Source organism: Microcebus murinus, chromosome 9, assembly GCF_040939455.1.
Source record: "Microcebus murinus isolate Inina chromosome 9, M.murinus_Inina_mat1.0, whole genome shotgun sequence".
NCBI classification, from domain to species: Eukaryota; Metazoa; Chordata; class Mammalia; order Primates; family Cheirogaleidae; genus Microcebus; species Microcebus murinus.
The window spans coordinates 67840617-67861286 of record NC_134112.1 but is presented as its reverse complement, the minus strand read 5'-3'; the positions used below and the strand labels follow the sequence as shown (position 1 = coordinate 67861286).

Below are 20670 nucleotides of genomic sequence, written 5' to 3'. Positions count from 1 at the left end.
GGCTTTGCCACTTTCTCTTAAGCTTTTACATGTGAAAAGTTTGAAGTTTTGTTAGTTTTACTTAGCTTAACATAAAAAAAAAAATTATTAAGGACAAATTTGCATACAGAAACATACACCCTTTTTGGTAATTCTGCAATTTTGACAAACACATGTAGTTGTGTGACCACCACAACCACAGTCAACATGTAGAGCAGTTCCATTACTCCCAAAATTCCCCCTACTCCTTTGTAGTCAGTCCTCCACACCTTTGGCACTTGGCAAGCCCAAATTTGTTTTCCTCCTTCTAGACATTTTCTTTTTCCATAATGTACTATACATAAAATCATATAATATGTAGCCTTTTGACTCTGACTTCTTTTACTTAGCACAAATCATTTGAGATTCATCAATATTGCTGTGCATATCAATAATTTATTCCTTTTTATTGCTGAGCAGTTTTCTATTATATGGGTATACTATAGTTTATCTATACAAATTATTCAATTGAGAGACATTGAAATTATTTATAGTTTTTTGGTAATTATGAATAAAGCTACTATAAACATTTGTAGCTGGGAACAGTGGCCCACACCTGTAATCCCAGCACTTTGGGAGAATGAGGCAGTAGGGAATGCCTGAGGCCAGGAGTTTGAGACCAGCCTGGGCAACATAGCAAGACCTCTAAAAAAAAAAAAAAAATTAACCCTGCATGATGGTGTGCGCCTGCAGTGCCAGCTACTCAGGAGGCTGAGGTGGGAGGATTACTTGAGCCCAAGAACTTGAGGCTGCAGTGAGCTATGATAATACCACTGCCCTCTAGTCCAGTCAAGAGCAAGACCCTGTATCTGAAAAAATGAAAAATAAATAAAAATATTCAAGAGACCTGAACAGATACTTTACCAAAGAAGACATACAGATGGCAAGTAAACACATGAAAAGATTCTTAACATCAAGTTAAGACTTCAAGTTATGGTCAAAATACTCAACATTTTATTTATATCCTAAAATTTTTCAGGTAACAGGAACAAAATCTGTATGCAACAAACATACAGATACCAGTGTCAGAATTTCATTTTAAAAATCTAGCATTTATATAAGAAACATACAGTTCTTGTTTGCTTGTTTAGAAGTATTTTTGTATGAGTACCTTAAGTAAGCCAGGTGAAAATAAATAAAATGAAGCCTAAGAAACAGAATATATGAATGTATGTTACAAAGCATTATATAAATGGAGATACTGTACTATTCAATGTGAGAAACCTAGATTTAAGAAACCATAGGCAACTTTCAAAACTTTGCGTAGTTGAGGAAATTTAAGAACATTATGAAAGTCACTTTATAGTTTTGAAGTCAAGCGACTTCTTTATGTAAAGGCAGTAGGGTATAGTGGAAAGCACCTAAGCTTTGTAGTTAGACTTTGGTTCACTCGTAGCTCAGCCACTTACTATCTGTGTGTATATGAACAAGTTAATTAACCCTTTGGGTCTTGATTTCCTGAATCTATAAAAATGGGATAATATTAGAAATACACAAAATATGTCTAGCACATTAAATTGTAGCTGTAATTTGCAAGGAAGCATTTTTTAAGTTGAAATGAGGTCACTATGAGCAAAATAAAAGGAAACTAAACAACTATTACTTTTTAATCAAAATGACTGTTGCTATTTAGGAGATCTTGGTATGTAGTTGTTAAGGCCCTAGCAGTTGCATTAGAAATCTATTTTCTGGTTAAGTAGCCTCAGAAAAACATAAAAATATAAATGTTTTAAGGCTACAAACCTAAAAGGGTGAAACAACACTGGTCTGGGAATCAAATTCAGGCAGTCTACTGAATCTTGCTTTTCCCCATGGGCAAAATAGTAAGAGTGGTGGTTAAGTTGTTAGCACGTAGAAAGTAGGTAACAGGTAGATCCTGTTATTACTAAAATGGAAAAAAATTTATTTATACTACAGTCATTAAAAAAAGTTTTAATGTTTTAAGTTGGAAAACCAGTTAAAGAAAAGAAGAAATATCATGTTCCTTATCATAAAGAAAACAATGTTCAGAACATTGCTATTAGTATTTCAGGAGAAAACAAATCTGTTTCATAGTGTTCTGGCAGAAGTGATAAAACATGAAATTAAAAGAGGCTCTCTGTATGTTCAAGATAAAGTCAGTCTTCCTTCTTATATAGAATAAAATAGCTCAAAACTTTAGGAAGAGAAATGAAATAAAACAAAACGTATAAAAAGACAAGCACTTCTAGTTTTGGCAACAGATTTGAAAACTCTCCGCTCCCCATGCCAAGTGAGGTACTATAGCTGTTCCTGCCATCTTGCTAGAAATGAAACAGTGTGTCATCTGTAGATTGAGTCCCTTTCTTGGCTATGAGGCTGATCTTAAGATATCTGTCATAAACAGTGACTGCTATCACTTCCCCTCTAGAGAAATCAGCTGTTTGGAGTTTTTTTGGTTTGGGTCAAAAGCACTTCTACAAAAAGCTCTGTCAAACCCCCATGAAATCTATAAATGACAGTGATTGGCAAGAAAAGGCATATAAAATCTCATGTAAACAATTTCAGAGAGAATCTCAATATAAGAATGTTGTAGGGTATATTTCCGTAGGTATCTAGACACTCTCCCTCCTTTTATCCTTCTGTGGATTATAATTTATCATAGTTTCAGAAAAGCATATAGCTGAACAATAAAACTAGCACCAAATGCTATGGTACTGTGTCTAATTGACTTATTTAAGCAAATAGGGCATACAGTGAACATAATACAAATTGCAGGAAACAACAGCTATAAATGTTGCATTTTAAAGATGAAATGAGATTATGAACAAAACACAACAGAAGTTAATGGTAAAATTTCAGCTTCTTAATGTAAATGACTTGGAAAGGTACTATTGACTCATTCTGAAAATATTAAAAGTAAAACTAACAAAAATAAAAACCCAAAGCTATTCATAGAGGTTAGGCAAAGATTCTTACATATGACATCAAAAGATAGTAAAAAAAAAAATTAATTGGACTATACGAAAATTAAGAATATCCACTCTTCAGAAAACATAAAATGAGAAGACAAGCCACATACTGGGAGAAAATATTTGCAAGTCATATATCTGGTAAAGGATTTATACGAATATATAAAGAAATCTCAGAACTCAATATTACAACAACCCAATTTTTAAAATGTTCAAATGGCTGGGTGCAGTCACTCATACCTATAGTCCCAGTACTTTGGCGGGGGACAAGGTGGGAGGATCGCTTGAGGCCAGGAGTTTAAGACCCAGCGTGGGCAACATAGCAAGACCCCATCTCCACAAAAAATTTAGAAATAAGTTGGGCATGGTGGTGGATACCTACTCAGGAAGCTAAGGCAGGAGGATTTGCTTTGAACCCAGGACTTCAAGGTTGCAGTGAGCTATAATTGAGCCACTGCATTCCAGCCTGGGCAACAGAGTGAGACTCCATCTCTCAAAATAATATATATACATTGGAGGTGGAATAGTCAACTGTATCAAGCTACAGAGAAGAAGACAACTAGGACTCAGAATTGACCTCTTGATATATCAAGATGAAGGTTGTTGGAGACCTAGATGTGGAATGGTGGATACAAAAGCATGAATAGAATTGATTATAAGAGAATGGGAGGTCAACTTTTTAAAAACCCTGTCTCTCAAAACCAAAAACAAACAAACAAAGATCCTATAAAACAAAACTCCTGAAGGCTGTAAAAGACGACTTGAATGGAAAAACATACCATACTGTCTGGGATAGGAAGACTCAACTCTGTGCCCTGCAGACATTTATTATTTTTAATAAATATAGAAGAAATCATTTTCAAAGCTGAACTGTACTTCTGTGTCCCCTCAGGAGGAGCAAAAATCAAAGCCCAGGGCCTCTAGAAATGAGATCTCTGATAAATTACCTCCCATTAAGCGGACACACTGAAAGAAAAGGTGGAGCCATGTATATTACAGTTCTCTCATAAACTTGCATCCTGCTTGGCCTTGTGTCCTATTAATGGCCCAGCTGATTAAGTGGTCAAACCTGGATTCAGATATGTAGACTGGTAATGCCCCCACATCTCTGGAAAGAACAAAAATCCTCTCTTGAAGATATTTTCCTAGGCTTAAAATGAATCACAATTTTTTTTTACATATATGTAAATATCCTAAATATAACCAGGTTTATACGCATGTGGCACCAATAGCAAAAAGCAGCAGAACCAACAGACAGCAGAAGAGAGTACTGAAATGCTGGAATTATCAGAGAGCAGACCCATCTATCTTGCTTACTAAGTTGAAAAACTAAAAGCAAAGATCAGGACATAATGGTAGGAGACTGGAAACTATAAAAAATGATAAAGTTTGAAAAGGAGCTAAATAGATATTTTAGAATCAGAAAATAAAATACCTGAAGTTAGTTCAGTGTGCAAGCTTAAAAGAAGATTAGACAAAGCCAAAGTAAGCATTAATGAACTGGAAGATAGTGCTCAGAAGTTATGCAAGAAGTTGCAGAGAAGAGGAAAAATTATGGAAAATACTATAAAGAAGAAAAGGGTAAAACTCAGAGGATACAGTGGGAAGATTTCATCTACGTTTGATTGGAGCCTCAGAAAGAAAAGGAGTAAAAGAAAGGCTAAAGGAAATATGTGAAAGATAGTCAAATAAGCCAATGGAACAGAAAAGAGTCCCAAAACAGATCCATGAATACTTGATTTATGACAAACATGGCACTGTAGAATAATGTGGAATGGTTGATGTTTTCTGTAATTGGTACTTGGACAATTGGGTATTCCTACAGAATAAAACAATGAAATTACCCCATTGTCATAAACAAAATCAATTACATTTGGATTGAAGACCTAAATGTGAAGGGCAAAACAGTAAGGCATTTAAAGAATAATGTAAAATATCTCTTAACAGTTGAGTAGAGGGAGAATTGCTTTAACATTATGCAAAATGACTAGATTACAATTAAGAACTTATGTTAAGCAAAAAACAGTGTTAAGGGAGTCAGAGAAGGGAAAAGTAATTTGCACTACAACCTACAAAAGACTTTTATCTAAAATGTTAACAAACCTGTCAGTCAATGAGAAAAAGACCAGCCCCATAGAAAATGGGCAAAAATATTTAACACTTCACTAAAGATGAAACCCAAATGATTAAAGGTATTTAACCTCATTAATAAGCAAAGAACTTGATATTTATTCTAGCTTTGTTACAATAGCAAATTTTATAAGCAATCTAAATACTAATAGTAGGGAATCAGCTAAAAGTTAGTAGTTGTGTATGGATGATGGTACTTGGAATGATTTTAATCATGTATCTTTTTTACTTATTTGTATTTTTCAGTGTTTCTAAATAGAGCATATACTTTGTTGTATAATTGATAAAATAGGATGTATGAACATAGGGCATTATAACCATTTTTCTGTTGTGGGAGTAAATTTTCTACTTTTTATTAAAATTTTTGATAGATGAACCACCTAATGTTAAGAATGTGTATTCATGCACATAGGCATGGAGTATGTGCTGTAACAATATAGAAAGAATGTGGAATAGTGTTAGTATTCTAAAGGTACAGTTCAGGACTAAGTGACTGTCATCCTTTCATTTTATTTTCACTTAAATGGGTCCTTTAATTTTTTCTGCTTTTTTATTACAATACCTAATTGCTGCCTCCTTTTAATATTTCTTCTACCTGCTTTCCATTCTGCTTTTAGAATGCTTAAATGTCCTTAATATTTGTTTCCTTTTTTGTTAACATTTTGAATTTAAATGTATAGAGAGTTCAGTGCTTTACAAAGGTAAACTGTATCACAAGAATGAAATTCATTTTGATACCTTTAGGGTCTTACCTTAAGATTTTATTCCAATTTTGGACTTTTTCACAGAAAAAGATGAGCTCTTTCTAAAGTACCCTAGTATATCAATATGTTATTTGAAAAATGACATAAAGGCATGTGACATAAAGGCATGTGAGTTTTAATAAGAGCTTTGTTTTCTGGCTTTTCTATGTCATATCAAAGAGTGACTATGTTTTTGTTTTTTATTTTGGATAGGATATTGACAAATTTTTAAAAATGTTAGGTGAGGCAAGGCGTCCCTGGGTCAGATTGGCCGAGACCCAAGGTCAGCAGAACGGGAGCCCATTGCTTGTTCCCACAATTAGCAGGACATGGCTTGTTGACTGGCTGAAAGAACTGTTTCTCTGGGCAAATGGCCAAGAACCTGCGGTCTTGCATGTGAGCCAAAGTTGTCTGGTATCCTGCACGCGATGCCAGGCGCTGCAGGATGGCCAAGGGCTTGTGGTCTTGCACTCGAGCCGAGATTTTTTGTTATCTGCAAGCAGTATCAGACATCAAAGAGGCACCGTCTTGTAGAAGGCCATACTTTTTTGCTTTGACTGGAGAAGCAGGTGTTGTTGGCCATGGGAAGTCATGTACCAAAAAGTAGCTGGGAAAATAGCTAGCATGAGAAAATAGCTGCAGGACGCTTGCCCAGTTAAACTGTATATAAATAAAACGACTGGCACCTTACAGTGCTGCAGTCTTTACTGTGTCTCGTGTCTGTGTACTTTATTTTCTGGGACTGCAGCCGACTCTGTCTGTTTGTGTCTTATGTCTATGTGCTATGTGTTCATCCCCTGTCCTGCAATTGGGCCACGACCATTAGGTGCTGTGTTTTGCTGCAACTTCCAAGAATCTTAGAGATAAATTTAGGGTTCATTGTGCTAGTTAGCTCATGTGTACTTGTCTGTTTTAACTTACAATTGTCTTTAGATCATTATTTTCCTTTTTATCCTTTTTGAAAGTAGAGATAAAAATGTGAATTGATATGTATATCAATATATATGCACATAAACATAAATACATCCACACATACCGTGTAAACATGTTTTGAATTTCTTTTAGCCAGCAAATGGAATCTTCTTGAGCATGTTTCTAATTGTTTTGCCATTGGAATCTATGGCTCATGGGCTCTTCCATGAGTTGGGTAACTGTTTAGGAGGAACATCTGTTGGATATGCTATTGTGATTCCCACCAACTTCTGCAGGTACAGTAATCTAGTATAGTTAATAATTACCTGATTTATAACATTTTCTTAATATTTATATGAATATAGATATAAAATAACTTTTCAAAACTATATTTTCAAAACATAACTGTTGTATTTCTTTATTCCAAATTTTTAGAAATCTACTCCAAGTGATAATATAATATTCAGGGTTCACTTTAAATATTTTGATAAATATGATTAAGTTATATATTAGTTAGAAATCAGAAAATATGAGTAAGTTTTCTAAGGAAAGGTCCTACCCTAAAGGAAGTAGCGTAAGAAAATGTTCTGTGGAACAACATATTGAAATATAATAGAATGTGCACTGGGCCTTAGAGGCCAGAATTCTGTGTTACCTTAGGCAAATTTTAACTCTGAACCTCAGTGTCTTTATTTAAAATGTACATGGTAATACCTATTCTGCTCATCTCAGGAATTTTATGAAGAGCTAATAAGAAAATATGAGTGGAAAAACATTCTGCAAACTGAAAAATGCCATACAAATACCAGGAATTAAAAAAATTGGCAGAAGTTTAATAAATATTTGATTGAAGTTTTATTCCAAAATAATTTTTACCCCCAAATGTGTGAGACAAATGTATAAATGTATAATTATTGCTACATTTTTATTTTTATTTTGTAGCTAAATACCTTTAAAATAGAAAACAAAAAGACAGTCCTTTGCTGTTAATGAATTTTGACGACCAAGTTTTCATTGTACTTTCTTTTGAGGGTAGATCCTCAATATCAAAAATTTTTATCTGATTTCAAATATTTAACATAAAACCCCCAAAATAGAATATTTGTAGGAAATATTTTTCTCCATGTTAAAGGCTTGATTAATAAGTTGAAAGTTTTCATGAGAAGTGAAAGAAACAGATTTGGAAGGGTCCCCTAAAGTCAGATGTGACAACTCTAAGAAAGAATGCGTGGGAATAGTAATATTCAGTTAGATTTTTACTCCATTATAGTTTTTTTTTTATGTATTGCTTATTCTTTTACTTTTTTGTGACTTTTAAATGTTACAAGTATAGAACAAAATGTTTTAATGAAAACCAAAGTATTTTTTAGAATAGGATTGATGATACATGAAGCAAAATCTAAAGTTTTCAAAATTCCTGATAGAAATCCCTTTGCTAGGTAGGAGTGATGATTTTTTTCCCCTCAATATTGATGTTATTTTGTTAGTTACAAGACTTGGTTATCGTCTTTACCATTTTTCATTTGTCCCAGGATCAGATCTAGGTCTTCAGTTAGTGTTGAATAATATAAGGCAATGGACCTAAATTTTAATAACTGTTTTTAAATGTCATTAATAATTTCTTCTATCATTTCTTCTATGATACTTGAGGTATCATTTAACCTCTAGTAAAACTTGAACCCAACTTTATAAAGACTGTATTTTTCAATACATAAGTTAAATATATAATTAAAATATTGCTTTCATATTTTGTATGGTAAAATTTTTTTCTCAAGAATAAAAAGTTATTTCTTTATAGTCCCACCCAGATTTTCTTTAAACTATAAATCCTACTTCTGCTTTTAGAAGTCTTGTCCAATATCTGTCATTTAGTAAAAAAATATATAAGAATAGAACTGTCTCTACATTTGGATATATTGTCCCAGATTTTAGTTTGGTTATTGTTTTAATGATAGGAAATACAATTTTTAGAAACCAGGTCTTGATTTTCTAAGCTTAATTTTTAGCACTATAGGAATTTAGAAAATATTTTTTAAAATTCTGCTATGTAGTTAGCAACTGTTGTGATTCTTAATCAATTAGAAATTATAGATGAGAATGTGACGTAGAATGAATACTTCTTAAACACCAAAATAATTATTTTTTCTCCTACTTCAGTCCTGATGGTCAGCCAACATTACTTCCACCAGAACATGTACAGGAGTTAAATTTGAGGTCTACTGGCATGCTCAACGCTATCCAAAGATTTTTTGCGTATCATATGATTGAGACCTATGGATGTGACTATTCCACAAGTGGACTGTCGTTTGATACTCTACATTCCAAACTGAAAGCTTTCCTTGAACTTCGGACTGTGGATGGACCAAGACATGATACATATGTTTTGTATTACAGTGGACACACCCACGGAACAGGAGAGTGGGCTCTAGCAGGTAAATTCACCTTTGACAGTTTCACTATTGTGAAGATACACATATTGATGGAAATCTGTTATTCACACAGAGACATTACATTTCTAGGATTCTTAATTTTTTCCATTTCATAGTTTACCAACTATACATATAACCATTGTTTTTCTTTTCTTTAGCATACCTGTTTAGCATAATTTTAATAATCTCTAATAAGGTTTTGAGAATTATGTCTTCTAGACATAATTAGAAAAAAAATTGATTTCAGACTGAATCAGTTTCCCTTTAAAGTATTTTCAGAATTATGAAATTTGTTTCAGATGCTGATAAACTTTTTTGACTAATATTTTTGTCTTTAAATGTTATGAATACAGATTTCAGTAGTCCTTCACATGTGTAGTTTTATTTACATTAGAAAGCTCAATATTTTTAACAGCAGGCAATGTGATGATAGTACTTAGTCAGGAGACCTTGTTTCTGGACCTAATTTGCTGCAACAGTGTTATTTTAGATAAGTGACTTAACTTCTTGTGGCTTTAATTTTCTCATCTGTAAAATGAGGCCGTAATATTAAATGGTCATTGAGTTTTATTCTAAGATATAAAATTCTGTAAGTTTTTTTTTTTTTGCATTTTTTGGATGCTTTTAGGCTGTTTAAAAAAAGACAACATAATTTTGGTTTACATGCATATGTGGAAAAAATACTTTCTTTCTCAAAAGTTACTGCCAAGAGAGAAATGATATCTCTCTATATAATATATAAATATGTCAGTCTTCCCAGCTATAATACAGACCCCATAAGTCTAGGGTTTTGTTTTATAAATTGTTATTTGCTTAGGACCTATCACACACATAGTAGGGGATCCTTGGGTAACTGATAGGTAGATGAAGACATTGAATGAATCATGAAAAAACAAAGCAATTTTTCTTATTTTAGATTGAAATAGTTCTTTTAGATTTAACTATAGCCTGCTTTTTTTTTTTCATGAAAGATTTTAGATGTTTCAAACCAAGAACACACACAGTAACATCATAAAGTATAAGTGGAAATGTAGATTCAAGTCAAAGAAAAAGATAAACAGAAGTAGTATAGAAAAACACAAGCAAAGCTGTTACTACAAGAAGTCCAGGAGGAAACAAACTCAAGGTTAAAGTAAAGATGATTTGAAGTCAGCGTGATCTCACAAATTTCATGCCAGATTTGTAACTGGGGTTTTATTATAAAGAGAAATACTTTTTTGAAATTTTTCACTTTTGCAAATAAATATTCAGTATCTCAGTGATTGTCTAGAAAGAGTGAAGGTGAACATTTATTGGGCATATTTTAAGCATTAGCTATTGTGCTTAGTACTTTACATATGTTGTTATTAATAGATATAATCTTTATGTGAAATCCTTTGAGATAGATACCATCACTTCTGTTAACCTTCGTTTTTCAAAGCATGAAATGGAAGCTGAAAGTGGTTATTTAGCTTATCTATGATGATACACTAAGTGATAGAACCATGATTCAAGCCTGCCTATGCCTGACCCGTAAAATGTATTTTTCCCCCATGTTGTCTCCAAGGGTAAAAGCCAGGATCATAGAGAAATGGCATGTTCTGGTTAAGTAGATATATTTGTTAGCATCAATCAGCCATTTCTAAAAAATTAGAATTGTAAAAAAGTACTCAACACTAAAACTACTCAAACATAGTTTATAAAAAAACTATTTACTTGACTTATAACTGTTTAATCACAATGTAGAAAATGACTTTTTAACCTTTATGGCTACTTTAATTCCATGTAAAGTGTAGCATACTGTGTATACTAACTCTCAGAGCACAAGAGAAAAAGTTTTAGTCAATTCAAAAAGCTTTACAGAAATAGAATTTTAGACCTAAAAGCAGAGACTGATTATGGAAACTTAATGCAATGCTTAAAACAACTCTCCCTAGATCAAATGAGGAAAAAAGGATACTTTTGGTAGATATAATACTTAAAAGTAACATGGGATATATGCATAAGAAATTTTAAGAGGAAGCTTTTTGTGTATTTTTACATGAAGGATTTATTACCTAATATAAACATTTTTCAAGAAGTTTACATTTTGCATTTTTCTTGTTAAATATTTTAAAATTTATTTCAAGTATTTTTAAAAGATGCTTTTGGAAATAAATTCTAGATGTTCAGTTTACTAATATATCACCTTTCTCTTTTTCTAGGAAAAGTAAGACACTAAGATAAACAGTATATAAATCAGTGTTTTAAATTTTTATTTATCATGAGTTAGGAATAATTTTTGAAGACCTGTTATATTTAGATAAATGTTTAACAGATATATTCTGGAATGATATCTTTATAATTTTTTTTAAGTATGCTACTAATAAATTGACCATACAGAATTCCTCTATTAACCAGGATTTGTTCCTGTGTAACTTTATCAGAGATTTTATTATAAAAGTAAAATATGAATAAATAATGGAGAAAGCATAGCTTCACACTGCCCTCCCCTTCCTGAGAAGCAGTAGGTTTTATCTCATAATTCAGCAATTATATACTGTCCTGGCCTGAGGCACCTGGCTCACTTGCAGGTAACCAAGTTGAACCAGGACCAGAAGGCTTCTTTTCAGTTAGTTCATAGTCTGGACTGCGTCAGACATAGGATTCTGTCTCAGAAATAGTATTGAACACCCTGCCCTGAGGAAAATGCTTTAATCTATTCCAAATGAAGTGACTAAGAGCTTTAAGCTCTGCACATTTATTAATAGTCATCTTTCTACCAACCTTTGAAATAGGAAACGTCATGACTGGGTTTTACTTGAGTTAGCAAGTTAAAAACAGGTCCAGAATTAATTATCACTGTGGGAAAAAGAATCTATCTTTGCCCCCCATGCCATAGTACTTAGAATATGTAGTCTTCTTACATTTATTGGGTTTCATAATATGGAACCTGTATTTTTCCTCTTTGCTTGAGGGTAAAAAACAATTATGGTAATTACAAGAGAGACAGAAATAAATGAGAAAAATGTAGATAATCTATAAAGCAGTTTATCACAGATAAAGCCTTTAAAAAGCAGTCTCAATTACTTGAAATGCATCAGATGGCTGTTATCTGAGATAAATGTAAGCACTTTGCATCTGGGCCAAAAGCCAAATGCAGCATAGAACCTATTCATGGGAGAAGGCTGAGCTAAACAAGAGAAGAGAAATAGTTTAAAAGGCCTTAATGTTGCTTTAAGTCTTGTTGATTTCTAAAGAGCATTTATATAAGAGAATTAGGGAAGAACGTGCTAAAGAATATTTATTGAAATAGTTATGGATGGCATGTTGAGTAATGATGTTTTGTGACAGATGGCATTTGTATAATAGCCATTGTATAATTGGGAATTCCCTTGTATAATTGGCTGATGGGATTATAGACATGAGCCACCAATCATGGCCTAAAATTCCTTTGCTCTTATAATCTGTGTCATCCTCTGATCTCTCGAGAAATTTAATATACCTAGCAATAATGAGAGGTTGGCATTTGGCCATTTTTGAAAAAGTAGTATCTTCTGGAGGTATAAGTGAAGCAACACATTAGTAATATGTGGAGACCATATATTGAAATAGTGGCTCTGAGATGATATGCATGAGTGTTGGAGCAATTCATAAAACAAGGTGTTCATTTTCAGAGTTTTAAGATATAGTAGGCTGATGAATGAAAGAATATTAACTACACATAACTAATATGACATATTTTGGCTTTAGAGGTCATATTACTAATCAAATCCAATAAATTCTCTAGTGATATCATTTTGATGGTTTAACAAAGAGGACAGTTGCTCCTGGTAGATATGTACATTCTGAAGTTAAGTTGTTGGATCTTGTGTTAGTGAAGTGTAGCATATTAAAACCTTTTCTAATTATAAAAATACATCCAATGTAAAAATTTTAGAAAAGTATTTTAAAAACCACCTGAAAATCAGACACCCAACAGTAGCTACTACTATAATTTTTGTAGATAATGCTTTTATGTCTTACTTTTTCCCCTAATATAGACATTTTCTCATTAAAATTTTCATTTTGTTTCTTTTGTTTGTTTTTGTTTTGAGATAGCCTCTCACTCTGTCATCCAGGCTGGAGTGCAGTAGTCTGATCATAGTTCACTGCAAACTCAAGCTCCTATGCTCAAGCAGTCCTTCTCAGTCTCCCCAGTAGCTAGGATTATAAGTTCATGCCACCACGCCTGGCTGGCTTATTTTTTAATTTTTTTGTAGAGCCAGGGTCTCGCTCTGTTGCTCAGGCTTGTCTTGAACTCTTTGGTCTCAGGCAATCCTCCCACTTCAGCCTCCCGAACTGATGGGATTATAGACATGAGCCACCAATCATGGCCTAAAATTCCTTTGTAAATATTGTATTATAAAATTCCCCCCTAAGGTTTTATGCCATGATTTATTTCTGTTTCCTCTGTTTCAGATTTTACTGTACCTAGATAGCAGTGGGAAGATCTTTATATGTAATTTTTTGTTCCTACTTGTATGTTTTCCTTAGGGTAGATTCCTATAATTTGAATGATTGCATCAACATACCATCAATACAGGGCCAGGAATAGGGTGAGGTGAGAGTGGCAATTCCCTCAGGCATAAAACTTAAGGGAGTGCTAAAAAACTCAATAATCAATATAAATAATATTTTAATGTAGCATACTTAAGAGTCAAAATTAATGCAAAAAACAATTCACAATGAACCAGATGTAAAACTTACTAGCTAGTTGTAAGATAGATTTCTAGGTCAGAAATTTATTTACTTTAGAACTTTTGGGGTATATTTTTAAAAATTATTTGCTGTTCTTCAGGTATAAAATTGATCTAAATATAAATCCATTCTTAAACTTATTCTTATATAGGTAAGAAGAGTGTTTTATTTGGTAGGTACCTACATATGAGAAGATTAAGGAAACATTGATTTATCAAGGGTTTAGAACAGGGGTCAGCAAACTTGTTCTGCACCAGGCCAAATATTTTTGGCTTTGTGGGCCATAAGATCCCTGTTGCAGTTACTCAGCTCTGCTGTTGTAAAGTGAAAGCAGCCATAGACAGATTGTGAATGAATGAGAGTGGTTGTGTTCTAATAAAATGTTATTTGTGGAAATAATTATATGATATTTAAACATCATGTGATTTCACACATCACAAAATATTACTCTTCGCTTTTCTTTCAATCATGTGAAAACATAAAGTCAGTTCTTAGCTTTTAGGTCACATAAAAACAGGTGGCAGGCAGGATTTGACCCATTAGTCATCTTTACCTGCCCCTGCTGTAGAATGTTAGCTTTCCTGTATAATTGTTTTCACTAAATTTAAAATGTAAAACCATTTAATTTATACTAGCATATCCCTTTACGTAAGGAGGATTTTTTTTTTGCCTCAAGTTGAAAATTTGTTTTTTAAAATATCTTCTGAAAAGATACTTTGAAAGAATCTTTTGAACACTTTTTTTTTTGCTTATTCTAAGAATTTAATGAAAATATACTTAAAACAAGAGAAGCTCCAGAAATTATTGCTCTTGAATTTTCTCTTGTTCACAGGTGGAGACATACTACGCCTTGACACACTCTTAGAATGGTGGAGAGAAAAGAATGGTTCCTTCTGTTCCCGGCTTATCATCGTACTAGACAGTGAGAATTCAACCCCTTGGGTGAAAGAAGTGAGAAAAATTAATGACCAGTATATTGCAGTGCAAGGAGCGGAGATGGTAAAGACAGTAGATGTTGAAGAAGCTGACCCACCGCAGCTGGGTGACTTTACAAGAGACTGGGTAGAATATAACTGCAATTCCTGTAATAACATCTGCTGGACTGAGAAGGGACGCACAGTGAAAGCAGTATATGGTGTGTCAAAACGGTGGAGTGACTACACTCTGCATTTGCCAACAGGAAGCGACGTGGCCAAGCACTGGATGTTACACTTTCCTCGTATTACATATCCTGTGGTACATTTGGCAAATTGGTTATGTGGTTTGAACCTTTTTTGGATCTGCAAAACTTGTTTTAGGTGCCTGAAAAGATTAAAAATGAGTTGGTTTCTTCCTACTGTGCTGGACACAGGACAAGGCTTCAAACTTGTCAAATCTTAATTTGGACCCCAAAGTGGGACATTATTAAGAGTTCACACTACCAATTATCACTAACTTGCCATTTTTTGTATGCTGTGTTTTTATTTGTGAAATATATCTTGCTACTTCTGTAGCTGCTCTCACTTTGTCTTTTCTCAAGTAATTATGGTATATGTAAGGTGTTGGGAATAACCATTGTTTTATACTAAAAGTATATAAGAAGTCATAAATGCTGACTCTATAAATGCATAAGAGATGTTAAAAATAACAATGCACTTTCAGGAATGTTTGCATATGTCTGTGATTAGAAAGAAAACAGTTGTCTGTGCTCTACAGTGGCCAATGAAGAATGACTAATGCCTTATTTTCTAGGCATAGATTAGAGAATGTAGACCAGACAAATTTGTTTACTATTGGTAGAAAACTACCAATTTAATTAGAGAAGATTCTTTTTTCTAAACAGGTTTAATCCAAGACTATTTGAAGAACGATAAACTCTTTCTCCTTAGAAAAGAAAGAGGCCTGCCCAAAATGAATGCAAAATTTTCTTATACTCCATCATATGCAGATATCTTGGTGACCTATTACCAATGTAGCAGAGAAGCCCCAATTACTTTTTAGATCCAAACATTATATAGGTAGTTATAGAAGGTTAGGGCCTACAAGTTGCTCCTTAGTGCATTGATGAGGGCCCCTGAAAACACTGATAGTTTTAAAAGTCTTTCTCAAGGCAACTTGATGTTTTCGTAATGAACAATGTTTCCAGCTACAAATTCCTACCAAGCAAATTGTCTTCCTTTCCAAAAAGTACTCTTATAAAAGAAATTTAGCAATTTCTCATTGACTGACTCAGTCTATCTTAAGTATTCAGAAAAGATTTTGGTCTCTAGAGCTAATATTCTGCCAGGAAAATTATTTTTCAAATCCTCATTAGTGATAACATTTTTTTCTACTGAAAGTCAAAGACTAGGAAACAGGTCTTTTTTCTCTTGTATACATGTAATGTATTATGTAAAAAGGTATTCATATTGGCAATTTTAGTTAAGCATAATGGTGTGGTTGTAATTTTTAGAACTTAAATTCAGTGCTTTGATTAAAGCAGGCACTGGTCAGGTTATCTCTTAAGAGGAATTCACTTTTTTATTCCCTTCAAATGTTACATTCTAAATTTTCATCTTTCAAAAATAACAAGAGGGGAATAGAATCAAATTTAATCTTTGTTGTTTAAATGCTTTGACTTTCCACCATTGAAGCCATTTTTCCAGCCTCAGAGACAGAAAATAATGCCTCTACCATTTTCTACCAGGTGACTTAAAAACTGAAGTTTTAGGTTAGAAAGAAGTCACTTAGAGTCAGGGAACTCGTATACCACTATCTATGCAGCATTGTTATGGTCTGGTTATTTCTGTTTTAAATATTATTCTCCTAATGCTTTGAATAAAATTTTGTTAAAAATTAATTTTTCATTTAATGTGCAAACAATTATTGAATGTTTTAGTATATTAAAAGTGATAGTCATTAAACATGCCCATGTGGCCAGGCATGGTGGCTCATGCCTGTAATCCTAGTACCCTGGAAGGCCAAGGCGGGTGGATCGTTTGAGCTCAGGAGTTCGAGACCAACCTGAGCAAGAGTAAGACCCCGTCTCCACCAAAAATAGCAAGAAGCTAATTGGACAGCTAAAAATATATAGAAAAAATTAGCTGGGCATGGTGGCGCATGCCGGTAGTCCCAGCTACTCAGGAGACTGAGGCAGAAGGATAGCTTGAGCCCAGGAGTTTGAGGTTGCTGTGAGGTAGGCTGACACCATGGCACTCTAGCCCGGGCAACAGAGTGAGACTCTTGTCTCAAAACAAAACAAAACAAAAATGCCCATGTTTTAAGAGTTCGTTTGATGGCAGATTGATCTGAAAATTTCCAGTATTTTAAGTATTTATATTAGCATCCAAATGAAATAGTATAGTGTTTCATTACTGTTCTATTCAGAAACAGTATATTAGAAAATACAGTGTTAAAATCATGAGTTTATTATAGGTTCAAAAAACAATTAAAGTTAAAATCACCTTTTAAATTTTTCAGGCACTAGTGAGCAAATTAGCTTTAAAGCATATCTCTTCACTCTGACAAAGCCAAATATAAAAGTATATTGTGCATTCTTTATAAAGTAGTATTAAGATGGTACTAAAAATTACATTAAAAATGACAATCTTATAACTGCAAACCTAACTTTTTACTATATATTTCTTGTGAAAGTACAAACAAGTCTTTGGACTAAAAATGTGATTCGAGCCCATTTGTTAACCAAAAAGTTACAGAATATTCACTTTGATGAATTCTCCTACCCAAACAAACAAAAAGCTATAAATGACTCTTTGGTATGGTATCCTAAATTAAAGCTACCTGTTTTGAAACATTAACTAATGTAACAGATAGTGTGGAAAAGAACTATTACAAGAAAGATAAGATGATTGGTTACTTTTACCTAAAGATTAAAAAATAAATCTGACAATGAGGCTAAGTTACCTATGGCTTTTATTTCACATGTTATATGTAGGAAGGAGTTAGGTGGGATGAAAGGGATTATTTTAGGACAAAATTTTACCATTCCACTAAAAAGAAAGAGGTAACATGGAGATATTGTTCAATATAATTTGACTTAAAATCTGTTTCCTTATATGATACTTTACTAAAACTACAAAATTACTAGCCCCTAAAAACAATTTTACCAAGTATATACTGTTGTATGATAAATTAAGGACCCAAGTTCTTTCTCTCCCTCATGAGTTTTCAGTTATGCTATACTTTCTTTCAAAAATTTGTTTTAGTTTGCTCTGATCTAAACTTACTCCATAGGAAATTTGGATATATCTTTCCATAGAATTCTATCTTGCCCTTAATAAATTCAAAAGTCTATATAACAGACCTTTTTTATAAGATCATTTTTATGACTAGTATTTTCATATATTCTATGCTTTAAAAAAGTACATTGTTAATTGAAATTACAAATTAATTAATACATTTATATTTAATATATTACTAGGTAGATTTTTGTTTTGAGTAAAATCTTCATTAGAATCTATTTGAAACTATGTTTTATTTGGCCTAAATATATTTGCTGTTTTGGGGTACTGCCTCTTTATATGTATTCTTTCACATCTAGAGCTTAGTCTCTTGAAATAATTGTTCTCCATTACCTTTCTGCAGGTGATATGATAGTTAATATTATGTATGCCAGAAGAAAATGGTTTAATTTTAAGAATGTGATTTAGATATATTTGACAGTAAATGCCCAAAGGAGTTAGATCTGTCAGTACTTTTGAATGTCTCCTCTATTGGAAATGACTGTCATCTTTTTTTAGTTAGAGGATTACACATCTTGGTATTTTTCATATGCAATTACCCAGAAGAGTGCCTTGCCCAATATAAGAGGCATTTAATAAGTATTTTTGACTGAGTGAATGAATTTTGAATCCTAAGGAGAAATTGGAATAACTTGATTATAAGTTATATTTTCTTTATAATTTTACTTAAATATTATTATTTCAAGATCATCATTACTTTAGTAAAAACTATGACAGAATCAGTAAAAGGAAAACAAAGCTTACATTTGCAGTTAAAGAGTAATATGTGTTAAGATTAGGGAAGGAAGACTTGTTTCAGGACTGGTTTGAAAGAAAACATAGCTGATGTCACCAAAAAATGGCCTTTTGTGGGTTGAGTCCATATCCATCATGACTCCAATGTGATTAAAATTGAGTCATTCATTCATTTCTCATTATATCTAGAAATATTGGAAATTTATCACAAATGGAAATTATTAAAAGTCTGCCTGATGAACGAATTTGGCTGTACGTATCAGTGAATAAGTTGTAAGTTCAGAAAAATAGGCCTATAAACTTAAGCAGGTTAAGGACAAGCTGGGGAAACTATGTATCTCATTTTTAGAGTATCTTCTCTAGTTACTAGTTAACAATATATAGAAATTAAATATAAAACAATAAAATTTAAGCAGTAATTGTTTTGAGTAATTCTATTCTGCTGATAAAGTACATTTATATTTGTTAGGAAATAGTCATTACTATTACAATTATTGCTTAGACCAAAGATGATTCAAAATTGAAAACTGGGCTAACCAGTAAAATGTTCTTTTTTTTAACATCCAATACATAAAAATCATTTGGATTAACTAAAAAAATCAAATTGACTAGTCATCTTATGTGATGGATGACCTCACAATATTTTATAATTTGAATTTTAAATAATTAGAAGTGGGCAATTTTAGTAAACTATTATTATTTGATATAACCTAAAATACATTGATTTATTCCAAATCAAAGATTTTTATCAGTGTGCCAGGAATAAGTAAGTGAGGAACATGGCCTGTCTTCTAGACAAGCACTGTTTATTCAATGTTAAGTAAATGTTAACCCTTTGCACTCGGATGTCGAGTGTGACTCGATACGGTTAGCAAAAATTATAGAGATTAAAATTACTCTTTGAATGTATCAATAGTTTAAATATAAAAAAATCCAAATAAATAAGTTTGTATGAAAAGAAACTCGTTTTTTATTCTACTGCCATGCTTTGTAAAATCTGGGGTATTTAATAAATTAAATCCCAAGTAGAATAAAGGAATTGAGAAAAAAGTGAGTGCAAAGGGTTAAGTAAAAATATTTTTTCTAAGTTCAAAAATGTTTTTATATTAAAATGTACCAATGTATTAAGAATTTTCATTAATTTTTAATGTTTTTAGCAATTTTCATTTTGTAGTTTGTCATTTGATTTATTCTTGTCACCCCAGAATGCTAATGATTCTTTGGACGGAATATTGGATGATAAAAGGCATTCTATATAGAATGTTTTTTAAAAAGAAATTGTCTGTCTTAGGACTTTGAATGCAAATAGCACAATGAATTTTCACTAAACCATTTTATTTGTATATATGGAATTTCAGATGGATGCAATTTTAATGCAATTTTATAAGAGATATTTCTAGGTTCTTCAGAATCTTTATAATGGCTTTTTGTTCTATACAAGTAGGTATTGGTAAGGAAAATACGGGGTGGGAATTTTCATTTGTAATCCACATCTATGTGCGTTGATTACCCATTCTCTCCTATTTCTCTCCTAATTAGAAGAGATGTTCCTCTTTCTAATACGTAACTTTGGATTCCTTTCCACATAAAACAGCCTATCAATAACAATAAAAATGACAATGGTTTTCACCTATTGAATGTTTACTATTAATATTTTTCTAGGCACTGTGGTAAGGACTTCTATATACATGATTTCATTGAGTCCTCCCAGCTACCTTTTTGGTAGATACACTTTTATGAATGCGGAAACTGAAACAATGAACTTAAGTACTTTTCTTAAATGATAAAGCCTAAGAAACAGGGTTTCAAACTCAGCTCTGATTTTAAACCCTTAACTACCTTCTAACCCTATAAA

At 32.6% G+C, this 20670-nt stretch overlaps 1 protein-coding gene across 3 annotated transcripts in view; it reads left to right on the top strand.

The window, feature by feature from the left end:
• Positions 1 to 20445, top strand: part of TMEM168 (transmembrane protein 168) — a 31592-nt gene extending 11147 nt beyond the window's left edge. For all 3 annotated transcript variants that reach the window (XM_012736154.3, XM_012736155.3, XM_076006554.1), the window contains 3 exons: positions 6887 to 7029; positions 8891 to 9165; positions 14693 to 20445. In XM_012736154.3, the coding sequence (XP_012591608.1) occupies positions 6887 to 7029; positions 8891 to 9165; positions 14693 to 15240 (966 nt within the window). In that variant the 3' untranslated portion in view covers positions 15241 to 20445. The remainder of the gene's footprint in view (positions 1 to 6886; positions 7030 to 8890; positions 9166 to 14692) is intronic.
• The last annotated feature ends 225 nt before the right edge of the window (positions 20446 to 20670 follow it).